The sequence below is a fragment of the Accipiter gentilis genome, chromosome 18 (genome assembly GCF_929443795.1).
Source record: "Accipiter gentilis chromosome 18, bAccGen1.1, whole genome shotgun sequence".
In the NCBI taxonomy this organism is placed as follows: Eukaryota; Metazoa; Chordata; class Aves; order Accipitriformes; family Accipitridae; genus Astur; species Astur gentilis.
This window is the reverse complement of record NC_064897.1, coordinates 8,111,441-8,138,689: the sequence shown is the minus strand read 5'-3', so window position 1 is coordinate 8,138,689 and position 27,249 is coordinate 8,111,441. Positions and strand designations below refer to the sequence as shown.

The 27,249-nt window shown below is 50.0% G+C and overlaps 1 protein-coding gene across 1 annotated transcript; it reads left to right on the top strand.

Annotated features, from left to right (window-relative positions):
• Positions 1 to 1,821: 1,821 nt before the first annotated feature.
• Positions 1,822 to 25,581, top strand: LOC126047834 (alpha-2-macroglobulin-like protein 1). Its single transcript, XM_049822029.1, has 34 exons — positions 1,822 to 1,880; positions 2,652 to 2,835; positions 3,764 to 3,926; positions 4,494 to 4,546; positions 6,633 to 6,653; positions 7,138 to 7,297; positions 7,738 to 7,822; positions 9,188 to 9,299; positions 10,350 to 10,464; positions 10,855 to 10,964; positions 11,462 to 11,629; positions 12,773 to 12,878; positions 13,219 to 13,364; positions 13,659 to 13,808; positions 14,040 to 14,192; positions 15,163 to 15,244; positions 16,035 to 16,149; positions 16,845 to 17,070; positions 17,200 to 17,326; positions 17,914 to 18,035; positions 18,537 to 18,591; positions 19,199 to 19,282; positions 20,340 to 20,516; positions 20,657 to 20,738; positions 21,524 to 21,680; positions 21,916 to 21,990; positions 22,378 to 22,540; positions 22,953 to 23,167; positions 23,307 to 23,522; positions 23,635 to 23,759; positions 24,080 to 24,170; positions 24,925 to 24,993; positions 25,308 to 25,410; positions 25,541 to 25,581. Exons 1-34 carry the CDS (start codon positions 1,822 to 1,824, stop codon positions 25,579 to 25,581), a joined length of 4,110 nt encoding a protein of 1,369 aa, XP_049677986.1.
• The last annotated feature ends 1,668 nt before the right edge of the window (positions 25,582 to 27,249 follow it).

The following is a 27,249-nucleotide window of genomic DNA, read 5'->3' as shown; positions in this document are numbered from 1 at the left end:
TCCAGTGGGTGCAGAGCCCTGTGAAGAGGTGCTCGCTTCCCCAGTGCCTCCTGGCCACGAGCAGTCGGTCACCATACTGGTAATGGGAGATGGAGATGGGGCTGACTCAGATGAATCACGCGCACCAAGCCCGTGACTTTGTTTTTTGCTGCTCCAACGTTTATTTCATTCTGCTTCGTTGTCTGGGTGTTGGATTGGGTTGATTGCTCAGGATGTAGGTTTTTCAATCAGTGCTAAGTCCAGAACTTGGGAGGTATTTATGCGTCCACTCTCACAAAAAGGCTGCTGGAGTCAGTAGGAGCCAGGACCCTCAATACCTTTGCCATTGTGAGCCCCTGTGCTGTTAGGAGGGATCTGGCTGTCCCCAGGAACTGCTGTGGGTCTACTGTGAACAAACAAATGTCAGCTGGGATTGTTCAACAGGCACTGCCTGTACTTTTTGAGACCCACGGAAAGAAACGAAGGGCAGCCTAGTGTGGGAGAGTGATTCATGTTCTTGCTCCAGTTTCTGTTTGCTTGTTTATCCAGGTGCACTCGAACCTTTATCTCAGCCATTGGCACCAGCAGCTCTGAGCTGAACAAAGCCTGGGGTGGGGAGAAAAAGGAGAGAGGATTTGTATCTGCCTAGTGTGTGTGTGTGTCTGTGTGTAGCCCCAAACCCTACTTTCCTTGGTATGCATTAGTCTTTTGTAAAGAAAAGGGAAATATTACTAGGCCCTATGTATTTAAGAGCTCAGTTTTGTGCTGGAGGATAAATTAAGTAGTGCATTTTGATATGAAATGGCTGTTACGTTAAAATAGAACTTCCTTATTTTAAGAGTAAGTAGTTTCAAGAATCAGATTTGCTTTTCAATTATGGTAAGATACTCAAGGAAAAGTTCAGTATAATCAGTAGACTAACAGATATAAAATTAGCATGTGGAAAGAAGCTCAAAAACGAGATAGCATGTGTTCCCATCACCTGGGGCTAGAGCCACAGCTTCTTGGTAGCGAGAGAAAACAGCACAGGACTCAAGCCATGCAGGTTTTGACCTGCCTGATTGATGTTCAACCCTTTTTTCCACCCGTGAGTGTGTGTCTCAGTTGGCCCTGAACTGGACCACAGAGGACTGTGTGACATAGCTGAACGGCAGCTGTTAGATTTCCTTGTCAAACCAAAATACCAGTAAGGTCAGAGAGAAGGTGAGGACTCCAGCTCTGCCTGCTCTCTGCGCTCTCCTGCTCGGTAAGGCAGCACTCCGTGAAGGAGCAGAGCGCTATGCATATATACTTATTTTGCACAAAGCCTGGTCTCCTGTTCGACGTGGAGACCTGCCTCGGGAGCTTACAGACTCAGAAAGCTTGGGGACAGTGTGACCACAAGAGTTCACCGTGAGCTCCAGCTGGGTGCACGTGCCAAGGGGGTTTGGGACAATCCAGCTGGAGGCAAAACAATGGGACTGGGGCTGCAACTGGCACAGGGAGCAGGGTCAGTGCAGTGAACAGGAAACAGGCTGTTGCTTAGCAAAAGAAAAAACACATTTATTTGTCTGAATGATGCTGGTCCATCCACAGGGGAGTAGGAGAGCAGAGAGGCTGGAGTCCAAAAAGACTTGGATTGGCTGGGGAAACATCCTGGACGGTACAACCCTGTGCCTGCAGCACTATAAACACAGGAATGAGGCAGAAGGAAGGAAACTTTGGGGCTTCTTCTCTGCTTCCTGGGAGAAACGGCAACAACAGCAGGTGGCCTGGAGACCTTGGAAGGAGAGAAGCTGCACCCTACCTTCTCTGTGACCGGCCTTCCAGAGGAATCCACCTCTCTGGGAGTCTCCCATGAAAATGTGGACTACTTTCCTCCTGAGCTGCCTGTTCTACACCCTGGGGATAGTGGCACAACCGTAAGTGCCATTTAAAAATCTGGTGATTGATAGTTGTGATGCTGAGGGAGGGGCCAAGACAGCAGGGAGAGAGTGTGGGACACTGTGAGTCATGTCCTGGAAGGGATAGACATGGGGTGGTACGCAGCCCACCACAAGCCTTGTTATGAACTTAGGGTCCTCCTGAAGTTGGGAAGCTCGCTCGTGGATGTTGCTGCAGTGCAAGAGCTAGGTGAGGACTGGCGGTGGGAGCAAGAAGAGTGAGGGACTGCAGCCTGAGGCAGGCTGGAAGGAAAGGTGTAAAGTGAAGGGCAAATGAAAAGAGCTACAGGGCTGGGGATGATTAAGCAGGAACCAGTCTGCTGCTGAGGTAGTTGAGGAGCCGTCTCAAAGCAAGAAGGGTGAATCCTTTTCTGTCGAGGGGCTGGACTGTTGCATTTTCCATGTGTACTGGGAACACCTAAGAATGGTTCCCTTTGCAGAAGCAGAGATGGTCTCTACTGTATATATTTCCCCGCACTACTGTAGCATTCTCCAAAACCATGTACACACCGGTGTGACCTGAGGACACCTGAAAGCATGTCTCTTGTATTTATCTTAAATTTACTATATACCTTCCATTACCCCTATGAGAGGTTCACACTCTCATTGTTAATCTGTCCCTCTCACTCCAGCAGAGCAGCATCTCCTGCCCCCAGAGAGGTGGTAAACTCTCCTGCTTCCTCAGACCATAGAGAGCCAAGAGGGGGTGAGACTACTCCCAGGATGTGATGTCTTGTTTCCCCACTGCAGGAGGTATCTGATCATCGTTCCAGCTGCACTGTCCTACCCCTCTTCTCAGAGGGTGTGCTTGGACCTCCGAGGGGTGGAGAAGCCTATTCGTGTGGCCTTAACTCTCGTGCATCCATCTGGCAACCTCAGCCTCTACCGCAAGGTGGTCCGGAACAACTGGATCTTTGAGTGCTCCAAATTTCAGGTCAGGATCATTCTTGGCAGGGACCTCTAGCTGGCAGCTCCCAGTGTGCTCTTTTGGCTCAACTCCCCTCACTAGAGAAATAGAGAATGAGGATGACAGGAGGAGAGAGGGCATGGAAAGGAGTGCATGGAAAGTCAGGGAGAGTGTTTAGTGGGAGCCTGGTGTCTTTGCTCCCTGCCTTTGTCTGTCTGCATGATACGGTTCCTGCTGGGTATCTCACAATCCGCCCTGGTGGCACGCCAAGGGAAGGCTGCCTGGCCTGGGACCAAAGGACTGGGGAGGATGGAGGCACTTAGAGGCACCCAAATGGCACCTGGGCAGCTCATTCTCTCCTCTGAGAAGGAAGCACTGTCACAGGGTGGTGTTTGTGAATCGTGATGCAGGAAGAGACAGAGCTTCCATCTCAGGCAGCCTCCCATCATGTCCCCTTCTCTTTAAGGGCTGGAAAATGTGCTGGAGAAGTAGGAAAGACATGGGAAAGTGTGTGCACACAAGCTCAGCACAAGTCTTTCCGATCTGCCAAACTCACAAACCTTATTTTCTTGGTTTGCCCTGATGAATAAGAGTGGATTTCAGCCTCTGTGACCCACACGTTCTAGGAAACAGATTTCTCATCAACATAGACCTTTTCTTCCCTTGGGTTAACTTTTCTCCATCTCACTCCATGCAGGCTCTCACAGTGGCCCTGTGAAGGGGCAGACACAATTTCTGTGCCAGAACAGGCTCCCTTTTCCTCTCATCGAAGATCTGTCCCAAGTGCAAAAGTGTTGTCCCCTGTGCTTCCATGGACACCCTGTGCTGGCCTGCAGAGTAAGACGGAGAAGAGGCTGGCCTCGCAGTGCAGCAGGAGCAAGGAGAGCGCTGCTCTGAAGCCATCTTGTCCTCTCCTACTGCCTGCTAATCTGGTGGCTCCTCTTTTGTGCCCTAGGTCCCCCAACCTGCAGGCAGCCAGGAGGTGGGCACTGTCCACCTGCGCATCTCCAACGGCCACTACTTCAGTGCAAATGAAGAGAAGCAAGTCCTGATCCGCAGAGCTGGCACAGGCACCTTCATCCAGACGGATAAACCCGTCTATAACCCAGGACAGACAGGTGAGCATTGCATGGAGCACCCCAACCGTTCCCCTGCCTTGACCTGCCTGGACTTGGTTCCCAGTCTCCTGTGAGTGGTATGCTGAGTGCTTTGTGCCACGCAGCCTCCGTGGGGACGAAGGGGGAAGCTATCTGCTGCCTTCTGGAGCGATGTATCCATACACCATGTTTTAGGGGCAGGAGGGGACTGGAAGGGTTGGTCTCACACGCTGTAGGAGCAGAGCTGGCTTGGAAGAGGCAGCAGACCTGAATGTGGTCTTCTTGGCCAGGGCCAGGTAGGACTGGTCTGCTCACGCTGCAGATGAGGAAATAAAGGGTAACTCTAAGCGTAGCCTGTGGGAAAGACCCTAAATTGTGAGGCTGGCTGCTGTGCTGCTGCCACGTGTTTAGGGGGAAGAGGCGGTGAGGAGGGCTGAGCAAGGGGGAAGGGGGGCTGCGGGGCGGATGGGGGCTGCCGGTAGGGCTATGTGGGGAGCTGTGATTTCAGGGCAAGGCAAGTGCGGGGCAAGTCTGGTCCTGAACGTACTCAGTCTCTATAACGTACTCTTCTTTGTGTTATCCCTTCAGTGAAATTCCGGATCGTGACATTGACCGAAGATTTTGCTCCCGTTAACAGCAAGGTAAAGCCCCTCTCAGTGGAAGCGAGCACGTCTCCGGGCTCCCTCTGTCAGTTCTGCCTTCTCTGCAAACCCCACGCCGTGGAGGCTGAGGCAGTCCCAATGTCTGCAGCACCCAGGGCGGCCAACACCAGCCCTCCACTAAACTAAACCGGAGCAGCAATGCCTGTTTGCCAACGGCTCTGCTGTCGTTCTCGCAGGACTGCTGCTGGCCGGTGGGAGGATCGGCACTGCTGCTGGTATTTGGGGAGTGTGCCAGCGCTCACTGCTAGCTGAGTTTGTACATGCACCTGGCCCCCCCTGCCCACCCCCCCCAAAAAAAAACCCCCAGGCAGGGCTTCTGGGAACATTGGTGGGCTGCTGGCCATGGGCACAGTTACCAGACAAGTTGTGTACAGACTCGGCCAGACCCGAAGCTCCCCTCCCACAGCTCTGGAAAGCTCAGTGCTCTGTGGAGTGTGTTGCACCTAAGGGTGGCAGGAGGGTCTGAAGCAAGCTGTGACGCACCTGCAAAATCTTAAGAAAAAGTAATTGATAAGGGAAAGGTTACGCATGAATTGATCGTTAAAAAAAAAAAAAAAAAAAAAAAGAGAGAAAAAGGGTATAACCAAATTATGCTGACTTGCTGCTGGCAGCAGCTTATTCTCCCCATGTCAAGGGAGTGAGAAGTTGCCAGAGACTTGCGTATGTGCTAGCCAGGAAACTGCAAGACTAGCATCTTTCTACGGTAAGCAATTATACCTGCAGCCAGCAGCTATAGCTATTTCACACTCTTCTGTCCTCAGGCAATTTAAGGAGAGCCAACGGGAATTCATGCCATGACAGATAAATACTGAAGGGCACACGTGAGCAGAGAGTTGGATCAAATCCCTCCAGACTGAAATAAAGGGAGGGATTCTTCTGGCTTCTTTATTGCTGACTTAATTTCATCTTTTTTCAGGCTGTTGGTGAGGGCCTAGGATCATGCACTTCTTTCTCCTCCCAACAGAGAAGTCATGTCTCTTATATTAGTTAGATAATAGAGTAAACAATACATTTACTTCCATGCCTCCAATTGTCTCATGAAGATATTTGAGCATACACGTTTGATGTCTGTGTGTGAATATAGGTAAATTAGCATTATAACTGTTAAGAATGCTGTGATGAAAATTCACGAGGTCATGTTTAACCAAAGCTATTATGAGGCTTGAGTGCACTGCAGCATTAAAGCTATAATGTATAGTTCGTAAATTAGATGGGTTGGAGATAACAGAGGTGCAAATCACCAGCGTGTTTTGTTTTCACATTGACATTAGATTCAAGTTACGAAAATAGTTAACCTGCATTTTTTTTTGTTTGTTTCAGTGAAAACAGAGCTGAGTGTAACTCGCATGAAAGCTTAGAATGATGAATAATGTGAATTACATGTGGCCTTCTGTTTACAGACCAGTTACTCTCCCAAGCCCCTGCTCCTGCCTCCTTATGCTTTGTGCTCCCGAATCACATGTCCTTCACCACTACTGCCCCCGGGCTGATAGCTGCAGTGATATAAGAACAAACAGAGAATTAATAGGCCTAGGAGGGCTGAAGTATGTCCTTCTCTGTCCCTCCCTGTTACTGTCAGCTGCAGTCAGCAGAAATTCATATCTCCAAGCCTTATCTCCTAGGCCAGGGATTTTACAGGACAATGTGGGGTGTATTCTTCCTATAGGTGATGCAGTTTTGCTAATTCTTGGGACTTATGTTACAAAACTGATGCATTTTAATATTTGTGAACTTGGGATGATGGTATTTGTGAGTCTCTCCACTTTTCTCCATTTTTTTAATAGTAAATTCTAGCTTTCATAATTTTAGAGTATCTATCAAAGTGCATCTTAAAAATTCAGAGATCAAAAAGCAAATCCAAAGAATAGCACAGATTTTTATGTTATGTGTTTTCCTTACTATTTCAAAGCCATTCTCCTGGTTTTGGTAGGATCAAGCTCCTTGCATTGTAATGCTTGGGACTGGTGCTGTTGTCACAGCACACGGGCTGGGTGGGTAAGATAAGTTTATATGCAGGTTGCTATGTCATGCCAGTTCCTGACATTGCTGTCTGTTTGCTTTGCAGTACTCCGTGGTGGAAGTCCAGGTGGGTGTTTCAGACTCCTCAGGTTATGAGGAAAGGTACTTCAGTATACTCAGACTGCTGTCTTACTGAGTCAAGTTACTTTTCTTAGGGTCTGTGTATACACATGCACACTCATAGTCTGTCCCCATGCATCTCGTTAACAAGCACTAATGATCCAAATGGTTCAGCTTCCATCCATTTCTACATTCAGGAATGCCAGCCAGGCTTTGGCTAACTGTTACAGTTCATCTTCATGTAAGACTGGAGAGTCTAAATATCAGGACCTTCCCTACTTTCTTTTTCGATGGCAGTACAGCGTAGAGTAACGCTGGTTGGGTTCACCTCTCTTGGTGCTCCAGCACTTCAGCACCATCTGGGGAACAAACAGCAGGAACCTGTGAAAGCCTCCGAAATCTCTGAAATAACTTTGGATCCAGTGGGCTGTGGGTAGAGGATAGCAGGTGTTGCTGACGACTGCCTCTTCTTTCCTTCCCTCGGACTGCAGGACCCAAACCAAAACCGCATTGGCCAGTGGCTGGATGTGAGACCAAAGCAGGGCATTGCAGATCTCTCTTTCCAGTTAGCTGCCGAACTCTCTCTGGGGACTTACACCATCAGTGTGGTGAACCCAAAAGCGTCCAGTACCTTTAAGGTGGAGGAACCTGGTAAGATGGAGTATGGAGAACAAAGAATGGGATGGAGAAAGTTGCTTGTTTCTGTCTGTATAACAGTATCTAGCCAAACATTGTAAACTAAGATTTACTGTCTGAGAGCCAGGGTTAAACACAGATCTATAGAGTGAGCGATATCAGAAATGAACACAGAAGAGATTGTGCTGGAGATTCCTGGAGAAGGCACGTGCTAACAACTAGGCTGGCACAGACTGAGAATACACTAAAGACTTCTGTGAGACTGCTCATATAGTGGGGGGAAAAAGGGGTTTCTTTCTTTGGTTTCCCTGGTTTTAATTAGTCCTTGCTTTTACCTCATGAACGTGTTCCTTCATGGGACTCCAGCCTTACGTGAACTCACTCTTCCCTTTTGTGACCCCATGTCTAGGTAGTTTATTGCCTTTGATGGCATAACACTGTATTTTTTCTTCCAGTGTTGCAAAAGTTTGGTGTTTTCTTTGAGGGACCAGCTCAGATTTATGCTTCCGAAAAAACTTTCCCACTGCGTGTGTGCGGCAGGTAAGGAGGATGTTCAGGGAAAAGGAAAGAGCTTGTCAAAACAGTGTCTCTCCTTCTGTACATCTTCTACCTCTTGAATCCATCAAGAAGAAGTGGCTCAAGAAGGGCCAAACAGCCATTCTTTTTGAAGAATCCCAAATAGCGCAAGAGTCAAACTGATGGGTTCTTCCTTGGGGAAGAGGTACATGAGCCACACATGGGAGACACCATCCAGCTATAGGGAGACTTGTCCTAGGCAGGTGATACCTTGCTCTGGAAGCTGTGTGTGTCCAGCCTTGAAAGACCTTATGTGGGGAAAAACACGTATCTGATATGGGACTGACGTCCTGCTGAAGTAAAGGAGCAGGAACTGATGTTTCTTTAGAAAATTGTGCTGTTCCTTCTCACTTACATGCTGCTGAACTTAGTACCTTCTTAGAAGCAGCAGGTGGGTTTCTCTAGTTATGTAGTCATTAGCAAAAACTGAGCAGATGAGGGTGTGAAAGAAGGCATGAACTCAGATGGTATAAGCACAAAGGAGGAAGGAGAATGATCCGGAAAGCACTTTGTAAAGAGATAAAGGGGGGTGAGCTCATTTGTATTTGGGGCTGGGTTGTCTGGAGACTTTTGGTGTCTCTTTGCTGCTGGTCTGACATAATTTCTCATTAACTGGGACGTTTAAAATTAGACCATATGAAGCTCTAGTAGAAAATAATACAGCATTCTGCATCCCCAGGATGGGTCATAGATGTCTTCCTGTTACTGATACTGTCGGGAGCGTTGCTCTGCAGGGAAAGCCAGAGAGGAGTCAAAGCAGGGAAAGGCAGCAAGGCAGGCAGGGGAAGCGTCTGCACTGACAAGGGCGCACTTCTGCTGTACCTTGCAAAAGGCAGCAGAGCAGGTCTGATGATGGAAACGAGAGTCCAGATGACGAGGTAAGCCCGTAGTGAGGCAGGTCTGAGATCACTCTGTAGCTCTGTTACTGCCATACCATGCACTTGCTGTTGCTGTCTGCAGGGACCCAGGTTTCTGCTGCTTTCACACCTGAGCTAATATGACCACTGGGTGCTGCTCCGTGCTGCGTGGACCCATCAGCTCAGGTCAGCTCTCTGTGTCTACCTGCAATTCCAAGACAGCAAACACCCAGGAGTGGGAGACCTTCAGAGAGAGGGTCCGTTCCTCTTTGTGCTTTGTTTCTGCCTCTTTTGGATGCAGGACTGTGCTATTGCACTCCCCAAGTACACATGTGCTGTATTTTCGTGTGTGTCTGCCTGCTTACGAGCTGCATTAAGACCTTCATCAGAAAGGCCACCTCTATGGGGCAATGTGCTCAGCAAAACACACAATGCCTCTGGCTTGGCAGCTCTTCTGGTGTTCTTCCTGCAGGTACAGCTATGGGAAAGCAGTGCAAGGGACCATGCGGGTGACTTTGTGCCAGAAGGCAAGGAGGCATCCTCAAAATGCTAGCAAGGACACCTGTAGGGAATACAGCGGTCCGGTGAGTAAAATCCTGGAAGATACACGGGTAGTGAAGGAGCACTGCGCAGGACGAAGGGTCAAGTGAACAGAATGAACTGCAATGTAGAGAAGGTTTGCCAACCTCTATAATGTATACGTAGACTAATAAGTAATTGTTTTTATTCAATTAATGCAATTATTGTTACTCAGACCAACTGAGAGACCTTTACCCACAGAAGTTCTTCTTTGTAACTTTGCTTATTAATTATAGGGACTAGAAAAGAGGAATTACACAGAAAGATTTAGAGTTCTGTTCTTTTCTGGCAAGAAGTATAACTTGCCAGAAATTGATACAGTGTAAGAAACAGCAATTAATAGTACTTTCTCACGTGCGAAATTACCATGTTAAGGTGAAACTATCCTGGATCTGCACAAGGACACTAATGTATGGTGGAGACATGGTTAATTCTATAGCCAAATCACACAGTGGCTTTTATACTTTATTTTCTCTTTTTACAAATTTATATATTGCGTATTTTTATATTTTCTTTATTACATCTTTCCATTCCTAACAAAGTATTTCATAGCTGGGCTCTTCCCTTGTACATACGTAGTTGAAAGCTTTTCATGCTTTATTGCTTTATGATTTGTCATTATGACTTGTTAAGTTACTTGTAATCTTCCAGCTCTGGAATTCATTACTTTGAATTTTCATTTGATTCTGCAGTTCTTCTAGCTAGATCTATTAAAATACTCATATATTCTCTCTGTGATCCAGTTAGTGCAGTCTTCAGTTTTCTACTAAAACTGGAAAATTGCCAACGTGGTAACCATGGTAAAACTGTGATGCGTGTTTTGTTACATATTTCTACAATACGAATTACACATATTCATGCATATAAAACAGAAAGCACAGAATTTAAAATGTGAACCTTATCTACCCATATATGAGTCTGCATTATCACAGTCAGTCATTACTGCGGTCATCATTACTGCAGTCAACAGTTATGACAGAACGATTAATACCTTGTACTTCTGGCTCCTTCCCTTCTCCCCAGCCCCAAATAACATCTACCACTTCCTACTGCAGACCATGAGCAAGGGGTGCTTTACCCCTTCGGTGAGCACGTCAGTCTTCAGCCTGGCTCCCAGTGAGGAGGATGGCAAGCTCTATGCAGAAGCCTCTCTCCTGGAGATGGGCACAGGTACCCGGGGGCTCGGCAGAGACGGTGCAAAGGCGAGGGGCACCATCGTGGGGGTGTGAGGGTCAGAGTGGGCTCACCTCCCCCTCCACATGGCGCTGGGACCATCAGAGGACACGGAGAGCGGTCCTGCCCCACGAACTGGCTGTGTGCATGCGGAGCTACTCTGCCAGCAGCAGGTGGATGAGGCTGGGACCGTGGTCCGTGAGGCCACAAAGGGGCTTGGAGACACCTTAAAGAGCAGCCTCCAAACCTTGAAGGGGGCTGATGTTGGGAAGGAAGTTTGAGACACTCTGCTTAGAGGGGCTGGGAATAACAAAGTGAGATTAAAGTCGGGCGCAGTAGTCACCTCTGATACCGATCCTGCTTCCTTCATGCTCTGCCTTCCAACAGGGGTGCAGATCAACACCTCCAGCCAAATCCTCATCTCCAGGACAGCTGCAAGGGCAGTGTTTGAGACACCAAGTGCATATTACATCCCTGGAGTACCGTACAGGGGGAAGGTGATTTTTTTCCCCTTGCTTCTTCCCTCCCCATCATTTGCCAAGGAATTTAGTGTCTAGTAAATTTTGCTGACTCAAACCATTTTCTGTTCCTCAGACAGAGTACTTTACCTTGCAGTATGTCACATTACTTGACAGTGCGGCCCCAGTTTATGCATTTCAGATTCCCTGATGTGTTTACACCTCCAGCTTCTGCTGAGAGCAATACGTGATGTCTCAGCAGGGGTGCTGGGATGCAAGGATGTCTCAGCTGTTGGCTAGGACATGAGCCCCTCATGCTCTAGCCACACACACCTTTTGGAGCAGACAGGTTTTAATCACTCTCAGCTTAGCTTTACAGATGAGAGACTTTTATGGGTCTGTCTTCTTGGGGCCAGACTGAAGTTAAGGCCACCTACACAGGAGGCTCTATATTTGTCAGAGGGAGGAAGGTTTTGGGTATTACTCTGGAAGAAATATCTGACTTTGGCTTTTCTGCCTCACCCTGTTGTCACCAGATTAAGCTTCAGGATCACTATGGAAATGGTATGAAAAACAGAAAAGTTTATCTTGTGATAAGGTTCATGAGGCGTCGGTTTATCAAAACATACATCACGGATGACAGTGGAATAGCATCGTTCAACCTGGACACAACTGCCTGGAACAGCTCATCAGTATCTTTGGAGGTAAATCCCACCTCTGCATACAGGAAAGTTAGAATCCTTGAGCTCTGCCAGTGCTCCCCACTCCTGCCCTGCAGCCCCCCTGCCAGCCCGGGCCTGGGGTCCCCACACAGCTCTGCCTGTGCAGAGCCAGCAGGAAGGCACCAAGCAACAACCTTTCCCAAACCAAGCTGATGACATCCTAACAAAGCACTGGAGCATGAAACTCTTGATTTCTGTGTGTCTCTGGCCCCCTCTCAGGGAAGGTTCACACTGGAGGATCTCACACACACGTCTCGGAAACCTGACTTCAGTTACGTGAACGCTTACCATCACCTGCAGCCCTTCCACGTCACAACCAAGAGCTTCCTGGACATACACCCACTCACAGAAACACTGCCTTGTGGGCTGAAGCAGAATGTCCAGGTGACCTTCACGCTCAATCGGGATGACCTGGGAGAAGACACCAGCCGTATAGGTTTTGCATATTATGTGAGTAAGGGTAGTAGAGAACCTGGGGGGAAAGGCTGCACTGATGGGACCAGACCCCAGTGAAATGTTGAGGGTGTAATTTAGATCATCCCTGCAGGCATGACAGGAAAAACTTGGAGAACTGGGTGAACACTGCACCTGGTAGAGCTCAGCCTGGCCACAGTGTGATCCTGGTATTGGGTTCCCAGTCACCTCCATGGATGGGAGGAGGCTTCTACCTTTGCAGCTCATCACCCCTTAGCCTCTGCCAAGGCTGCAGCGGTAAACGTCTTGTGCAGAGTCTGCTGTCAAACTCGTCTCCCTTTAAAACTGGATGGGGGAATCACTTTTTCACTCTGCTTATCAAACAGCTGCTCAGTGGAAATAAATGGCTTTTGGTCCTGTTGGGAGAGCTGCCTACTAGAGGGGAAGTGCCTTAGCTGCCTCTCACTAATCTCCAGTGAATGCACTGGTCATCCGTGGTCCTAACTGGACAGACCAGACCAGAATCTCATGTGTTAAAGCTTCTCCTCCCACACTGTGATGTCTGCAAATATGCAGGACCCGAGGTGTAGGGTTGGATTGGACCCACAGTTTATTTCTGAGGTTGCTTAAGAGGCAAGATGCACATGGTGAGGGTGACTGTGCCCCGGTGTCACACAACAGTCTGCTCATCCTGTGTCCCTCCTCCCACAGGTCACTGGGAAGGCTGGAATTGTTGTCAGGGGCCAGAGGATTGTCCAGGTCGGGAAGCTGAACAGTAAGTCTGCAGCTGCTGGACAACGGGAAACAGTTGTGCCTGGTGGGTTTCCAGGTCGGACAGTGAGAGTTGCCAGAGTTTCCCAAATTCCCTGAATCTATAGGTCCTGGGCACTCAGTGAACAGGACAGAGGGAAGCTGAGGAAGCAATTGAGCCAGCTGGAAGAGGCAGAAAAGAACAAGGGAAACAATGATGGGAAGAGAGACTGGGAGAACCTGTGGGAAGATGGAGCACATGGGGTCAGAGAATGGAGGGAGAGGGCAGACAGAGAAGCAGCAGGAATTGGTTTGACATTGTGGGATTATAAAGCAGAAGAAAGAAGGAGGGCAGAAGGACATCTCGGTGGGGCTGTGGTGAAAACACTTTGCCTTTCCTTCCTCAGTGTTGAAGGGCTCCTTCTCCATCCCTTTGACCTTCACTGCTGACTTCACCCCATCACCTTCCTTAGTGGTGTACACCATCTTCCCCAATGGAGGGGTAACAGCTGACAGCGCCCGTTTTGATGTTGCCTTGTGCTTTGAAAACCAGGTGAGACTCACTCCTGCAGCTGGGGGAGAGCTGACAAGCAGGAGTCAGCAAGCCTGAGGGAAGGACACGCTCAGATCCTTCAAAGAGAGAAGCGGGGAGAAGAGAGGAAGGGGATGTCTGCAGCACTGTGCCCAGGGACCAGGAAAGCTTCAGCAGTGACTTCTCTTCATAGCAATGGCTGGGCAGGGAAGAGTCCAGCTGGTCTCCCTCTTATTGTCTGTGCTGTCTGTCTGTCAGCCTCCTCACCCCTCTTTCTCTCTTTTTCATATTTCCTTTCCTGGTGTGTTGCTCAAGGTCAAGGTAGGATTCCCAGTTAAAGAAGCCCACACAGAGTCACCAGTGCAGCTCCAACTGCAGGCAGCCCCTGGCTCCCTGTGTGCAGTACAAGCAGTGGATGAAAACATGTTTTTTGTGAGACCAGAGAGTGAGCTGACAAGGCAAATGGTGAGTGTCCGTGCAACCAAGCAAAAACCCGTGAGTGATGGATGAACTGGGGGAGGCAGGTAGGGACTGTGGCAGAGGCTAATGGATAAGGAGGTCTTTGTGTGGAGGGGAAAGCAGGGTCTGCCTAGGGAGATGGGCAGGAACAGATACGTACGCTAGGGGAGGGTGGATTGAAGCATCTGGAGGTATCTGCTCCTTGCCTGATTCTTCCGTGCCTGTGAGTTTCCCTAGGTCTATGGTTTGTTCCCTGCTGCCTACCGACGTGGATACCCTGCCCAAGTAGAAGAGCATTCAGATCACTGTGTTCAGCCCCAGTTCACATCATCTCTGCTGCGAGGGAAGCCACAACATTCCTCTCAGCCTGACATCTTTAACCTCTTCCGGGTAATCACCTCGTGACTTTTCCCAGAGCTGTTGGAATTATGAGCATTTGAGATATCTCTCTCCTTGCCTTCTCCAGACAGCCCCGCTGTCTGTCCTGACCTAGCTGTGCTGTCTCAAGAGACGTACAATCCCGTTATGAGTATGAACACCTGCATTCCCCTCCACAGATGCAGAAAACAAGATGATGAGATCATGGAGCAGCAAAACCTAGCTTTTTGGGCTTGGGAATGAGGTCCTGGGCTGTGTGCTGTTTGTCTATGATATTAAAGAAAAAAGAGATAGGGAGTAATGCCAAGCATTAGACCACAGGTCATTGATATGGCTTAGTTGTTAGCCTGCTCTGGCACTGTTTTGGCTGTTCCCAGGCAGTTCTCTTGTCTTTAAGGCAGATCTCCTCTAGAAAGGACTAGCCAGCATGGACACAAGAGAGGCAGTGCCGTTTGGCCTTGGACCTGGGGATCAGACCCTGTCCTCTTTTATTTAGCAAGAGACACACACCCTAGGAGGCTCTTTCACCGCGCAGGGACATCTCTTGTGTTTGTGGACAGGCCCATGCCACAGCCCCAGGTGCTGAATGGGGTGTGTGCTCCCCGTCACACCTCTGTACGACTTCAGAGGGTAGATTTCATCCAGCTGTTCCCTCCAGCGTGCATGAGGGGATGGGGCAGGACACTGACACCTCTCCTCTGTGCCCTTGCCACTGGAAATGCGTTGAGAGGAAGAAGACAACCCAGTGTCCCCCAGAAGAGAGGTGGTGGTGTAGTGATCTCCTGAGAAAGAAGGGATCAGGGAGGCTGTGCCATGCCTCCCTCAGCACTGTGTCTGCTTGGGCGAGTGCTGCTCTGGGCCGTCCAGGCACCGGGCTGTACTGGCCCTGATGGTTTTCAGGGTCATTTTGAAGAGCAGTGGCTGCTCTTCCCCACTCACAGATGCTTTTCTGCCTCCCCTGCCCTCCTTCTTTTCCTAACAGAACATGGGGCTGAAAATCTTCTCAAACCTCGTAATCAAGAAGCCTCTGTGCTTTCATCGGGCAGATAGGAAGCCAACCGTGGGTGAGCGGCACTTTCAGCCTACCTGGGACATGAGGTCACCCAGATGGAAGAGCCCTCGGATCTCTGGGGTTTGCTGGTGGTAGATATTAGCTCTATGAAGAGTAACGGGTGCTGCTGCCACAGCCTAGCTGCCTGGTCCACCAGCGTCAGCAGGAATGACGTCAGCGTCGGCAGAGCCCTATAAAAAGGGTTTCTGAATATGTCGCTACCTGGATGCTCCCTGACACTAAAGGATGGCATTCCCTTTCCTGGCACAGACAAACCCAAGCACAGGCCAGGATCTGTTTCCCAGGGACTACCCCACAGGCTGTGCTGACACCTGGCTTCTGTCCCCACCTGTTGCTGCAGGGACAGTCACTTCCCTCCTCTATATCTCAGTTTGCACTAGATAATCATACTAAGCTGGCTGATATTTAAACCATTGCTTGCAGAGGGCTCTGAGTTTTCTGCAGGCAAGAAAACAGTATTGTTATTCACAGAATTACAGAAGCGTTGGTTAAAATGGCTCTTTGAAGGTCCCTAGTCTCTTTAGCACCAACTCTGGGTCAGGTCACCAAGGGGTTTTGTCTAAAACCGAGTCTTGGAAAACTTGCAACCAGCCCACTGCAAGCTGGTTGTCCTGTTATCACTCTGGTTTCCCTTCCTATTTTCCCTTTCCTACCAAATCAGCCCACTCCCTTCTGCCAGACTCTTCCCACGTCTCTCTTATTGCTTTCTTTGCCTCATGCCCCAGTGCTAGGCTGTCTGTCATTGGCAGGGTTCACCTCTCCCACTCTGGTGGTGCTTTCAGGGGGACCTTCTACAGAAGACCAAAGAATCACTAAGGAAGAACCCCAATTTACAACCCATGGAAAATTTCACCACTATTTCCCTGAAACTTGGATCTGGAATCTGTTCTCTGTTGGGTAAGTGATGCCAAACTTTACGAATGGACAGAAGAACCATCCCTGTGTTATTGAGTCTTGGCCGACTTGCATTTGTGCAAATGTCCAGCCATAGGTGTAAAGAGATGTCTGCATGTGAATTTTGTGGCTCTTCCCTGCATCTGTAGTGTGTCAAACTGAAGGACTAGTAGCCTTTGAGGTGCAGAATTGAAGGCGACACAGGTTTAGAGAAGAGCACTACACTTCAAGACCAAACCACCAAGTATTCTCTCTTTACACATTGGGGTACACTCTACTAACTTCTCGATTTGGTGGGTGCACCAGCTAGATTTGTAGCCCTTGTTGCCACAGTGCTTAGGTTAAGACTGATGAATCAGCAGTCAGGAAGATATGGTGCTGCTGCTTTCCAGATCATGCTGTTGACTGACATCATGCTGTTGACTGAATGTAGAGAGCTGGAATGCCTGGGCAGTATCTTGCTCGGGAGAAGGGTATAAAGCCATTACTGATGGCATTTAAGCAGGGTTCATGGCTTTAGGGAACAAATTGCTGAGAGCTGCCTTGCTGTGAGCCACTGGAGCAGAGGTCATTGGTAATACAGCAGAGGTTGATCCAAGCATGAGGACCTGCGTAACCTCCCTCACTCAGGGCCCTGAGCCTTCCCATTGCAGCAGAATGGGATTAATTTCCTCATGCAAGCGCTGTCTTCCCCTCAGCTCCAACGGCAGCAGGAATGTCCTGGTCACGGCGCCTGCTGCTGCCACAGAGTGGAAAGTCAAGATGTTCTGCTTGGCGGGGAGGGGATTTGGCCTTGCCCCGACCACGAGCCTCAGAACGGTCCAGCCCCTCTTTGTGGATGTGATGCTGCCATATTCTGTCATCCGAGGTGAGACCTTCATGCTGAAAGCTACTGTCTTCAGCTACCTGCAGCAGTGCATACAGGTGTGTGCCTGTGCCACAGGTAACACTGCGTGGGACAGACCTACTGTGCCCTCCAGTTTCAGAGTGTGTTGTGCCAAGACGTCTCCCCTGAGTTGCCCAGTTGCTCACCTGCATCTGTCATTCCCTCAGATCCACGTGGCCCTGGCTAAATCCCCAGACTACCAGGTGGAGCCATGCCGGACCTGCAGGGACAGGGAGTGTCTGTGTGCAGAGGAGTCCAAGACCTTCACGTGGAATGTGACAGCAGTCCAGCTGGGTACAGCAGCAAAAATGGGAGCAGTGATGGGGAACCCTGAATCTGAAGTGAGAGGGAGTGGGAGGTCCAGAGAAGCTGGCAGAGCCTTGCCTCCTCTGGATCCCGAAGTTTGTTCTTAGTGGTCCATGCTTGGACGATCCACTGTATCTGCTTGCTTTCTCTGTTTTTAGACAGGCTCATCAGAGAGAGCAAGAACTGAATGGGTGGCATGGAGAACTCTTGAAGAAAGGGCTGTGGGACCAGCTGGGGAGGAAGGGGCCACATGGATGTGGGTGCGGGAACCTTGTATTGCTGGTGCTGTGCTTCATATGCAATGGGAAGGGGACACTGGGGCCCTAGGGGCTGCTGGACCTTCTGTTGTTAGTCGTATGTAGTGCAATGAAGTTGGTGTTGGTGAGGCATTAACTAGTACCCTCATGCTTAGGGTGTCTGAACAAGCCATCAGTACTGGCCAGCTCACCTTTGCTGGCCAAACCACTGAGGCTATGAAGACCACCTGAAGCACCTCAGACCACTATCAGTTAAAGCAATTTGACTCTATTTGGCCACAGGTGTAAGAAACATGCTCTGTTCAATTTATTTGCTAGGGACTCTGAATATCACAGTGAGGATAGAGGTACTGGACACCACGTCACGGTGTGGGGGCAGGAAGCCCTTGCCAGCTACCCTGCGGCGGAGGCGTACGCTGGTCAAACGCTTGCTGGTCCAGGTCAGTATGAGAGCAGGCTCACCTCTCTCTGAGTATCCCTGTCCCTGGGGGAAGGGAGGCTGAGCTGGGCTAAATGGTTTTCTCTCCTCATTTTTTGGCCAACATTAGCATACCAAGGCTGTGGCTCAGTTTGCTTTGTTACCCTCAGGACGTAGCTAAGCCTATTCCCTTCTTGCAGTACGCTTTCTTGAGCTGCATTCGTACACCATGTCTGCGTTTCACCCTGTACCTTTCCCTGCTAAATTACCCATTGTACATGAGCTTTTGTACGTGCTCACTGACCAGAGAGGCCGGTCCCTCAGGCTTGGTCTTGCTCTCTTGAGCAGTGGAGAAGGGAGCTTCAGTGCAGACCTGCCAAAGGCGAGGAGGATGGAGTACCTGACAGCCTGGGGACCAACCACTGAATTCAGACTGAACTTGCTCTGAAATTTTGTTGCTGTTTGGGAATTTTGTGTGTATTCTTGTTTCTCCTGTTCCATGTTCACGTTCCTGCCCTGGCAGCCAGAAGGTGTGTTAGTGGAGAAGTCTTACAGCTCCCTTCTGTGCCCAAGAGGAGGTACGTGGACAGCCTGAGTGGGTTCTGCAGCCTGAAATAACTAGACCTGAGAGTAGGACTAAACTGCGGGAGGTCTGATGAGACAATGTTTTCAAATGATTTTTCACACAGGAAACTTCACATCCTATTAGACAGGAAAGAACAAGAAACATTACTTCCCCATGTGCTGTCCTACTGAATTTGCCACTGAGCATAGGTGGCAAAAATCCTTCCCACACTGCAGCCCCCAGGGCATTCCTGGGGCTTGATAGTCTCCAGTGAGAGCTGCTCCAGCCCTCCCACCCTGTCCCTGCAGCACTGCAAGTCTGTCCAGGATGTCCCTCTGCTGACCCGTGACCAACTGTGATTCTTGTGAAGCTTGTGAAGTGTAGTGAATTGAGTTGTGAAGCTTGGTGAGCGCTCAGCCTGGCCAGCAGCTCTCAAGTCTCTTCTAATCTGAAAAGTTTCCAGGCGGTGGAGCTTGGTGCGATCAGTGGGACAGATGTAGGGAGCAGTCTGTGTGAGCGGGATGTAGGCAGTGTCCCATTTATCTGTGCCAGTCTTGTCCCTCTGGTTAGATGCATTTGGCTTGATTTTTCATGCTACACCTTTATCCTGTCATCACCAGGAAACATGGCTGAAGAACCTGTGTCCCTTCGCCTCCCTGACAATGTAGTAAAGGGATCTGCCAGGGCTTCCATTTCTCTCTCAGGTAAGTGACTTTTATTGTGGGCTCACTGGCTGCTGTTACAGATGAGCAAGGCTTAACTTGGTGACGGTGTCAGGGGATCTGTTTGACATGGAGGTGCTCAAAAGAGAGGATGCTGTGTTTCTATTCTCTGCAAGGTTTGCCAACACCAGGCTTTCAGATTTTTGGATTAACGCTTAGGCTTTCATGGGAAAAGTAGTCTGCAGAGGACAATAATCCTTATTTTTCTAGCTAGGACTTTGGAGCAGAGAGTCTAGGCCATTATTTTTACCGGGACTTCGAGACCTTGGCTAGTTCTGTGTAGATACAATCAGCAAAGCTCATAACCATCTTGTCTCCCTGCTAAGTTTTGCTGCTACAACAGAAGCTCCCAGAGAGAAGAAATCCTTCTCAGCATTACTAAGTTGCAAAAGAACTCTTTGGAGGGGCTACTGGGACCAGACACACCTACCATTCAGTACACTTCTTTGCACTGGGCTCATTTGCCCCCGTGCCAGAATTGGTATGAAGCCAGGCCTGGCCTAATTAGCCATGGCTATTATGCAACAGAGCCCCAAAGGAAGCAACTGAATACAAAGCTTTTCTGGCCGGCTGGAGGACATATGGACACCTTCACACCATCTGACTAGCACTCCTGCTGGCTTACTGACATTTTGATGCTTGACATATGGCCAGGTAGAATAGACCTGGCTAAAGACCAGAAACATCTCAACCTTTCCCTAAGTGCTTTTATATTTGTCTGTCTGTATGGCACACAGTGAGCAACCTGCAGACTTTTACAGATAGTACTTGTTCTGGTTGGAACCCTTCAGACCGCAAAAGCTGGTAAGGGAAAATTCCTGAGGGACTCCACAGTGTGATCACCCTGCATCATGATGCCAGGCTGGGAAGAGACAAAACAGTCACCACTCTCCATCCTGCACTCTGTTATTTATTCCTGTTTTCTCCTCTCTCTAGTGTTTTCCTCCTGTGCTGAGATAAAGCATTATTACCCACTGCCTGGCTGAGAAGCACCTCAACTTATGCTTACACTTGCTTTGTTTCTTACACCCTTGTGTAGGTGACCTCATGGGCATGGCACTGCAGAACCTGGACCGCCTGGTGCAGATGCCCCACGGCTGTGGGGAGCAGAACATGGTGCTGTTTGCCCCCATTGTCTATGTGCTGCAGTACCTGGAGAAGACGAGGCAGCTGACCCCTGAGATCAAGGAGAGGGCAACAGGATTCCTGCGCAACGGCAAGTGCAACAGACCCACCTTGCTCCTCTGCCTTCCCCTGTGTCCAGCCTACCAGTAGCTCTTGCCCTTGCACTCACTTTGCCAATGTTAGCCCCTCTGTGTTGCTGTGCTGTATTAATCACTGTTCCCATCTCCCCAGGGTACCAGATGCAGCTTCTTTATAGGCACAGAGATGGGTCCTACAGTGTCTTTGGGCAGCAGGATGGGGAAGGGAACACTTGGTAAGCACTGCAAATATCCCTCACTCCTGATTTTTTCTGTCTGGGCCAGAGCAGCTAATGTGCCTGGGAAAGCTGACGGAATGTGCGTTCCTTCTTTTGGATGGAGAGCCCAGGAGCTCTCTGGCAGGGAGACAGTCTGAGGAACTTGAGCCACTTTAAAAAGCAGCAAGGCAGGGCAGCAGAGTTTCTGGGAAAGTGGAACAACAAAGATGTGGTCCCAGGGGGTGGGAGGTCCCTTTTTGTCTCTATGGCCCTGCTGTTGCCCCACAGACAACACCAGGTACTGCTGGTCGTGTCCTGGCAGCCAAGAGTGGTACATACTGACTGGAGGTAGATCAGGGAAGAGCAATAAAAGATCATTTCTGAGGGAGGGCGTTGCTTGGGAGAGTTTAAAAGACCTGCATTGGCCCAGCTTGACCCTGTGGTGTCTGGGCTGGGAGAAATGGAGAAAGGAAGGAAGAAAATGGGGGGATTCAAGATTGTCTTTAGGTATTTGGGGGAGATGAAGTGCAATGGGTAAAAGGGGTAAGAGGTTTTTCACATGGGAAATGACTGGGTAGAGCAGTAGTATGAGTAGTATATTTGTGGAGCCAGGCTGAAGGACAGGAGCCACTTGGGTCCTGTGGACCATTTCCACTTTTAGCTTGCCTTTCTGTATGAAAATTACTCCTTTTTGGCACCCCACTATGTCAGTGTTAACTTCAGGGACAAGCACCAGGAGATCTTTGACTTTCTCGTTGCCTTTTTTGTGTTCCTCTTTCTCTCACAACTCATCCTCTTCCTAGGCTGACAGCTTTTGTAGTCAAGAGTTTCAGCCAAGCCAGAAAATACATCTATGTAGACGACAAGAATGTCCAGGATGCCCTACGCTGGCTAGAGCAAAACCAGCTCCCCAGTGGCTGCTTTGCCACCAAAGGGAGCCTCTTTCACTCCTCCCTAAAGGTAAATGAGGGCCAAGCCAGGCATCACAGCTGGGGAATGGCCGGACAGATGTTGTGACAGCAAAAGATTGTGGGGTCCCAAAGGATCCTGGAAAGTCACTCCCACAACCCATGCAACCAGCCTTAAAGAGAAGAGGGTATGGGGCGGGGAACGTGAAAGGAAAGTTTTTCCTTCTGGGGAGTCACTGCCTGCCTCCTCCAAACACCACTTAGTGAAAGGTGCATTCCCTTCACAGGTCGGCGTGGATGATGAAATCTCCCTGGGGGCATATGTCGCTGCAGCACTGCTGGAGCTGGGTCAGCCGCTGAAGGTGAGCATGCTCCCGCTCCCTCCTGCTCTCCGGTATGCTCCCACGCCTGGGCACCGCTATGGGGATATGTCAGCTCGTAATGCTGGCGTTCTCCAGGCCAGGAACAGGTAGGGAGCTGCTGGGAGGGAGCCAATGTTTGGCCAAACTGGGAAGTCATTCCTCAAAAGAGGCAGTGCTACAGAACCGGTGCGGTGCAATAGTGTTTGGTGGCTATGGCTCCCAGTGCACAATGGGGCTGCACTGCCTGTTTTCTCAAAGAGTGTGTAATTTAATGCATTTCTCTGGAGCTACATCAGGAAGACATAGTCTGGATCCCTGGAATGAGCTCCCCTGCCCCCCTGTTTTGCCCCTGTCAGAGTTTGGCATGTGTCTCTCCTCCCAACGCAGGGCAAGCTGATGCAGGCTACTCTCCGCTGCCTGCAGCAGGCGGTTCACAACATCACCAACATCTACACAGAAGCTGTGCTGGCCTATGCCTTTGCCCTGGCTGGGGACTATGAAACGACCCAGGAGCTGCTGTACATACTGGAGGAACAGGCCATCAAATCAGGTGCTGACCGCTGGTTGGGGTAGTGCTTCTCGTTCACCTGCTGGGATCTGGAGTAATATATGCCCAGCTAGAGTGCTTAAAAATGACATATGTATTTGTACATATTCCTTGTATTTGTGCAGCAACTGTACTGTGTGACTGAAAATACAATAAGTTATTTCACAAGCTGTGAGGATGACTTATCAGAAAAACTTCCTCAGCCTGGAGGATTTCAAGATCCTCTTGAGGGAGGAGGTAGGAATCTGCGAGCTAAGACCAGATGAAGCCCTGGAGAATAAACTGAAGAAAGCGATCCTGGCCTGAGTACAGGGAATTAGCTGAAGGAGCCCTGAAAGCACTCTGGGTCTTGTTTCCTGTGAACCCCCACTTATGTGCTCTCCAGGTAGCCTGCATGCTCCTTCTCCTTCCGCAGGAGGACAAATCCACTGGAGCCCCAAGCCAAGCTCTCCAGCTTCCACAGACTTCCGGCCTGATACTCAGTCAGTGGACATAGAGTTGACAGCCTATGTGCTCCTGGCGTACCTCTCTAAGCCACGGGTGCATGCAGGTGACATGACAACTGCAGCTGGTATCGTAGCATGGCTGACCCGGCAGCAGAACGCCTACGGGGGCTTTGCCTCCACCCAGGTAACAAGTAGCTCCCTGTGGAATGATATACTTTCGCACCCAAGGTTGGCAGGGCAAGTCCTCTTGAGGTCTTCCTGCTCCAAGTCGGCTTCAGTAGAGCTGATGCTTTCAGAGGGGGTGGCTGTCTCTCCCTTTCTAGGACACAGTCGTTGCCTTGCAAGCCTTAGCAAAATACGCAGCAAGGACGTTCAGCGCATCAGGCCAGGCGCTTGTGAGGGTGAAGTCCCAGAGGGGTTTCGGGAAGGCTTTCCAAGTCAACCGCCAGAAGCGGCTGCTGGTGCAGCAGGCAGCACTGACGGAGGTCCCGGGGCAGGTCCTGGTGCAGGTCCACGGCAGCAGCTGTGTCTTCGCTCAGGTGAGGTGGTGGGACGAGCATGGGAGAGAGGGGAGGTGGAGGACTCTGCCTCTTCCCCTCGCATGAGATCACGTCTGGCCCGTCTTTTCTCCTCCTGGCCCTCGCCCTGCAGACAGTGCTGAGGTACCACGAGCCTCCCCCACGGGCTGCTGTAACCTTCACTCTGCGTGTCAGCACGGAGTTGACCAACTGTAGCCAAGCCAACGCACGTGTCCTCACCGTCCGCATCCTCACCAGGTGACTCCGAGGGTTGTTTCCTCCTCCAGCAAAGACACGCTGTGCTTGGGGACAGCAGCTGGGAAAGCCTCAGGGCTGCAATGGAGGGACCTGGCACTTGGGGTGGAGAAGACAGAGGGTGAATTTGGTAGGTGGAAGGAGTGGGGAAAGGAGGTGCTGGCTACCTCCTGTGAGAGGGAGCAGTGGCTGCTGTGTCCCTGGTCCCGGGTGGGCTACGTGGCTCAGGGTCCTGCACACAGGGTATGGTGGTGGAGGGAAGGGGGGCTGGGAGGGCACTATTCCCACAGAGTCAGACCCTCTGACTGTTTCTTCTTCTTCAGCTACATCGGGAGCAGAGTCACATCCAACATGGTGATCGTGGAGGTCTCCCTGCTGTCCGGATTTGTCCTGGCTCCTCGATCCAGGATGTTGGTAAGGACTTTGGAATAAAAAACAAAAGGAGCTGTGGTGAATGGGTCCCACCTGCTTGCTCCTGTTGGGAACTGTTCATTTCAGGCCATGAGGTAACTAAATTAGCAGGGGCCTTTTGCTGTTGTAATCGAACCAAAACCTCTCGTTTCCATACATGGCCTACAGAGGTTGGCTACAGGAGATCAGAGGTAGTTCAGCTTCTCCCACTGACACTATTCTGCCTTGGGTCAGGAATAAAATGTGCTTCTGGGTGTGCTAAACACCAGGATTTGTTTCCTAGAAATTCTAAGACTAGATTTCTTAGAGACACTCTAGTTCTAGCCAAAAAGATATTTTTTTTCCAATTAAGCCATCAAACTGAAAGATGGGTTATTTGCACAGCCCCCAGGCAGGTCTTTAAGAGCAGTCTAGCAGTCAGTGAGATAAGATAACAAGAATCTTTACTGGTGCCTGTGCCTATTTGCTGACCAACACATCAGTCCTATGTACTATCTGCATGGCCTTTTGTCCCCAGAGCAGGAGATTCCTCTAACTGAGCAGGGACAGCATAGTTCATCCCTGAGATGCTCACAAGGGATGTCCAGGAGGGACTACGAAAGATATAACCACTAGAATCCCTATGCGTGAGAAAGACACAGTTCCACACAAAGTCCAGCTCCACACCATGCCTTCAGTGCAACATGGGGTCTCTCAGGTCAGGAAGCCCTAAGGAAAATGCTCACAAATTTCCTTGTGTTATTGTTTCCTATCCCAGCTGGAGCACAGAACCATTGTTAAGAAAATAGAAGTGAAAGCTAGTGTGGTCTACATTTATCTGGAGAAGGTAAGTGGGAACAAAAGCATTTGGTTTGGCACAGAGAGAGCAAGAGGCCACAGGACAAGGAGCTATGTGAGAATCCCAAGGCTGGGATAGGCATGGGGAAAGAGCACTGGTAGAACTGTGGGCAGAGGAAGCTTACCCAATTTCACTGTCATTGGGTTAGCATTTACTATTCCTCACACATACTCCATTTCTAAAATCCAGACTCTCTAACGGATTAGAGAGATTTAGTGCAGGAAAACATTCAAGCTAGGGAAGATGAAGATGCTATGACTTCTTTCTCCCCTTCCTTGCTAATTTCTTTCCACCACTACAAGCTCAACGATGAATCTCAGACTTTTATTCTGCAACTGGAACAAGTCATTCCGATAAAGAACCTGAAACCGGCCGCCATCAAAGTCTACGATTACTACCAGCCAGGTGGGTTGCAGATTCCCTCCTACTCTGGGATAGGGAGCTGTGTTCCTAGTTCTTTGGCTGGGAAAAGATGTGTGCTCTTTGCTGTGTGCAGGCACACGTGTGTAATTGATTTCCTCATTTCCTTTTGCAGAGGAGCGAGCCTTGGCTGACTACGGTGCTGTCTGTAGTTGAGGTAGGCAGCAAGTCCCTGTGTGACCCAGACAGTGGCATCAGGAAATGATGGGTCTTGGGTGGGAGAGGGGGAGTGTAAACAATCAAAGATGGGAAAGAGGATGGTAATCAGTGGGGAGCATATATCCAGCTGGAAAGAGGAACTGGCAGTTGCCTGTGGCTAAGTGTGTAGAGCTCGGATGGGGGGCTCTTTTTCAGCCAGGGTGGTAGCTGGAAGGCAGGCTCTGGTGGAAGGCAGAGACAGGGTCTCAAAATTAGAGTGAGGAAGAAAGGGCTGAGCATTACATGGAGTGAGAATGCAGAGCTATAGCAGCCTGTGCTAATGAGGGCCCTCAGACCCAGACACGGCTCCATTCCCTCCACGCCCCACTATATTCGTTGCAGGGTAGGAAAGGGGGATTCAGGGAGCCAAAGCAGCAAGCCAAAGCTGGGAAGATGTAATATTTTGTCTTGTGGGGTGACATACCCAGCTGCCAGAAGGGGGATGGTGGCTTGTTAGTAGTAGCCTGAAGCCAGGACAGGTCTGCAGAAGTCCCTTCTGGAAGGATAAGACACAATTTGACATGGTACACGCTGCATCCTGACACCATCCCAGAGAGGCAGCACTGTCTAGGGACCTGCCTTCTGGCTTCCCCCACTACTAGCCAAGACAAGGCACCTTACACAGCCTGATGATAGCCATGGAGGGACTGGATCATGCCCTCCTTGTTTGTCTTACCTCCTGTCCCCACAATTGCACATGGTTCCTCAGAAAGGGGTGGAGGAGCTCCCAAACTCGTGATAAAGGAAAGGAGAGGAACTGCCACACCGTGACTCCTGCCTTTGCCCAGTATTTCAGTTTGGGCACCAAATGGAAGCAAGTGCCCCAGCTGGGACACAGCACACATTAAAGTTGAGCCCATGTGGTCCTGCACCTGAGTGGATGGACTGAGGGATCACAACAGTCCAGCAGCTGTGCCTACACTGTGAGGGCCTGGGTTGGGGCAGGGTGGGGGTGTCACATAGCTGGTACACACCTGGGAAGAATTAAAGTAAGCATGACCCCTGACCTTGCCGCCATTGTGCCAGTTGTTGAAGAACTACAGGCTTAGACTGTGAAGATAGCATTTCTGCCATTGCCAATGTACAAAACTTCTAGCTCCTCTGTTGCTCTCTCCTCATGCTTCCATGGTTTCTCCTAATACTTCCCACAGTAGCACTCGGGCAGCTTTGGAGTACAAGATGCAACTTGAACATGCTGTGACAGCTATATCTCCTGGGCCCTTCCTGCAAGCTCCTGTGCCATCAGCTCTTCTTTGAAGCAGTCTCCAGATAGTAATGCAGTGCATTGAAACTCTAGCCCCTCGCCCCGCCTCAGCAGTACAGCGTTGCCAACTGCTCTTGATAAAGGACTCTAAATGCAACCGTTGGCCAAAGGAACTGTTGAACATATCCCAGCCTTCCCTTGACTTCAGCTCCAGCTTGTGTGACGGTCACCTCCCCCAGGTACCAACTCTGCCTTGGTGCATGCTCTGCATCCTCCTGTGCAAGTTTGCTGCTGGAGGGGCAGCGGTTTTGCATGTGTACATGTACGTGCACACACAGAGCAGAGGCGAAGAAGTTATTTTTCCCAGGTGCTCCTCAGTGCAATTTTCCTGGTTTGGGAGAAAAACAGTAAACCTGAATAAT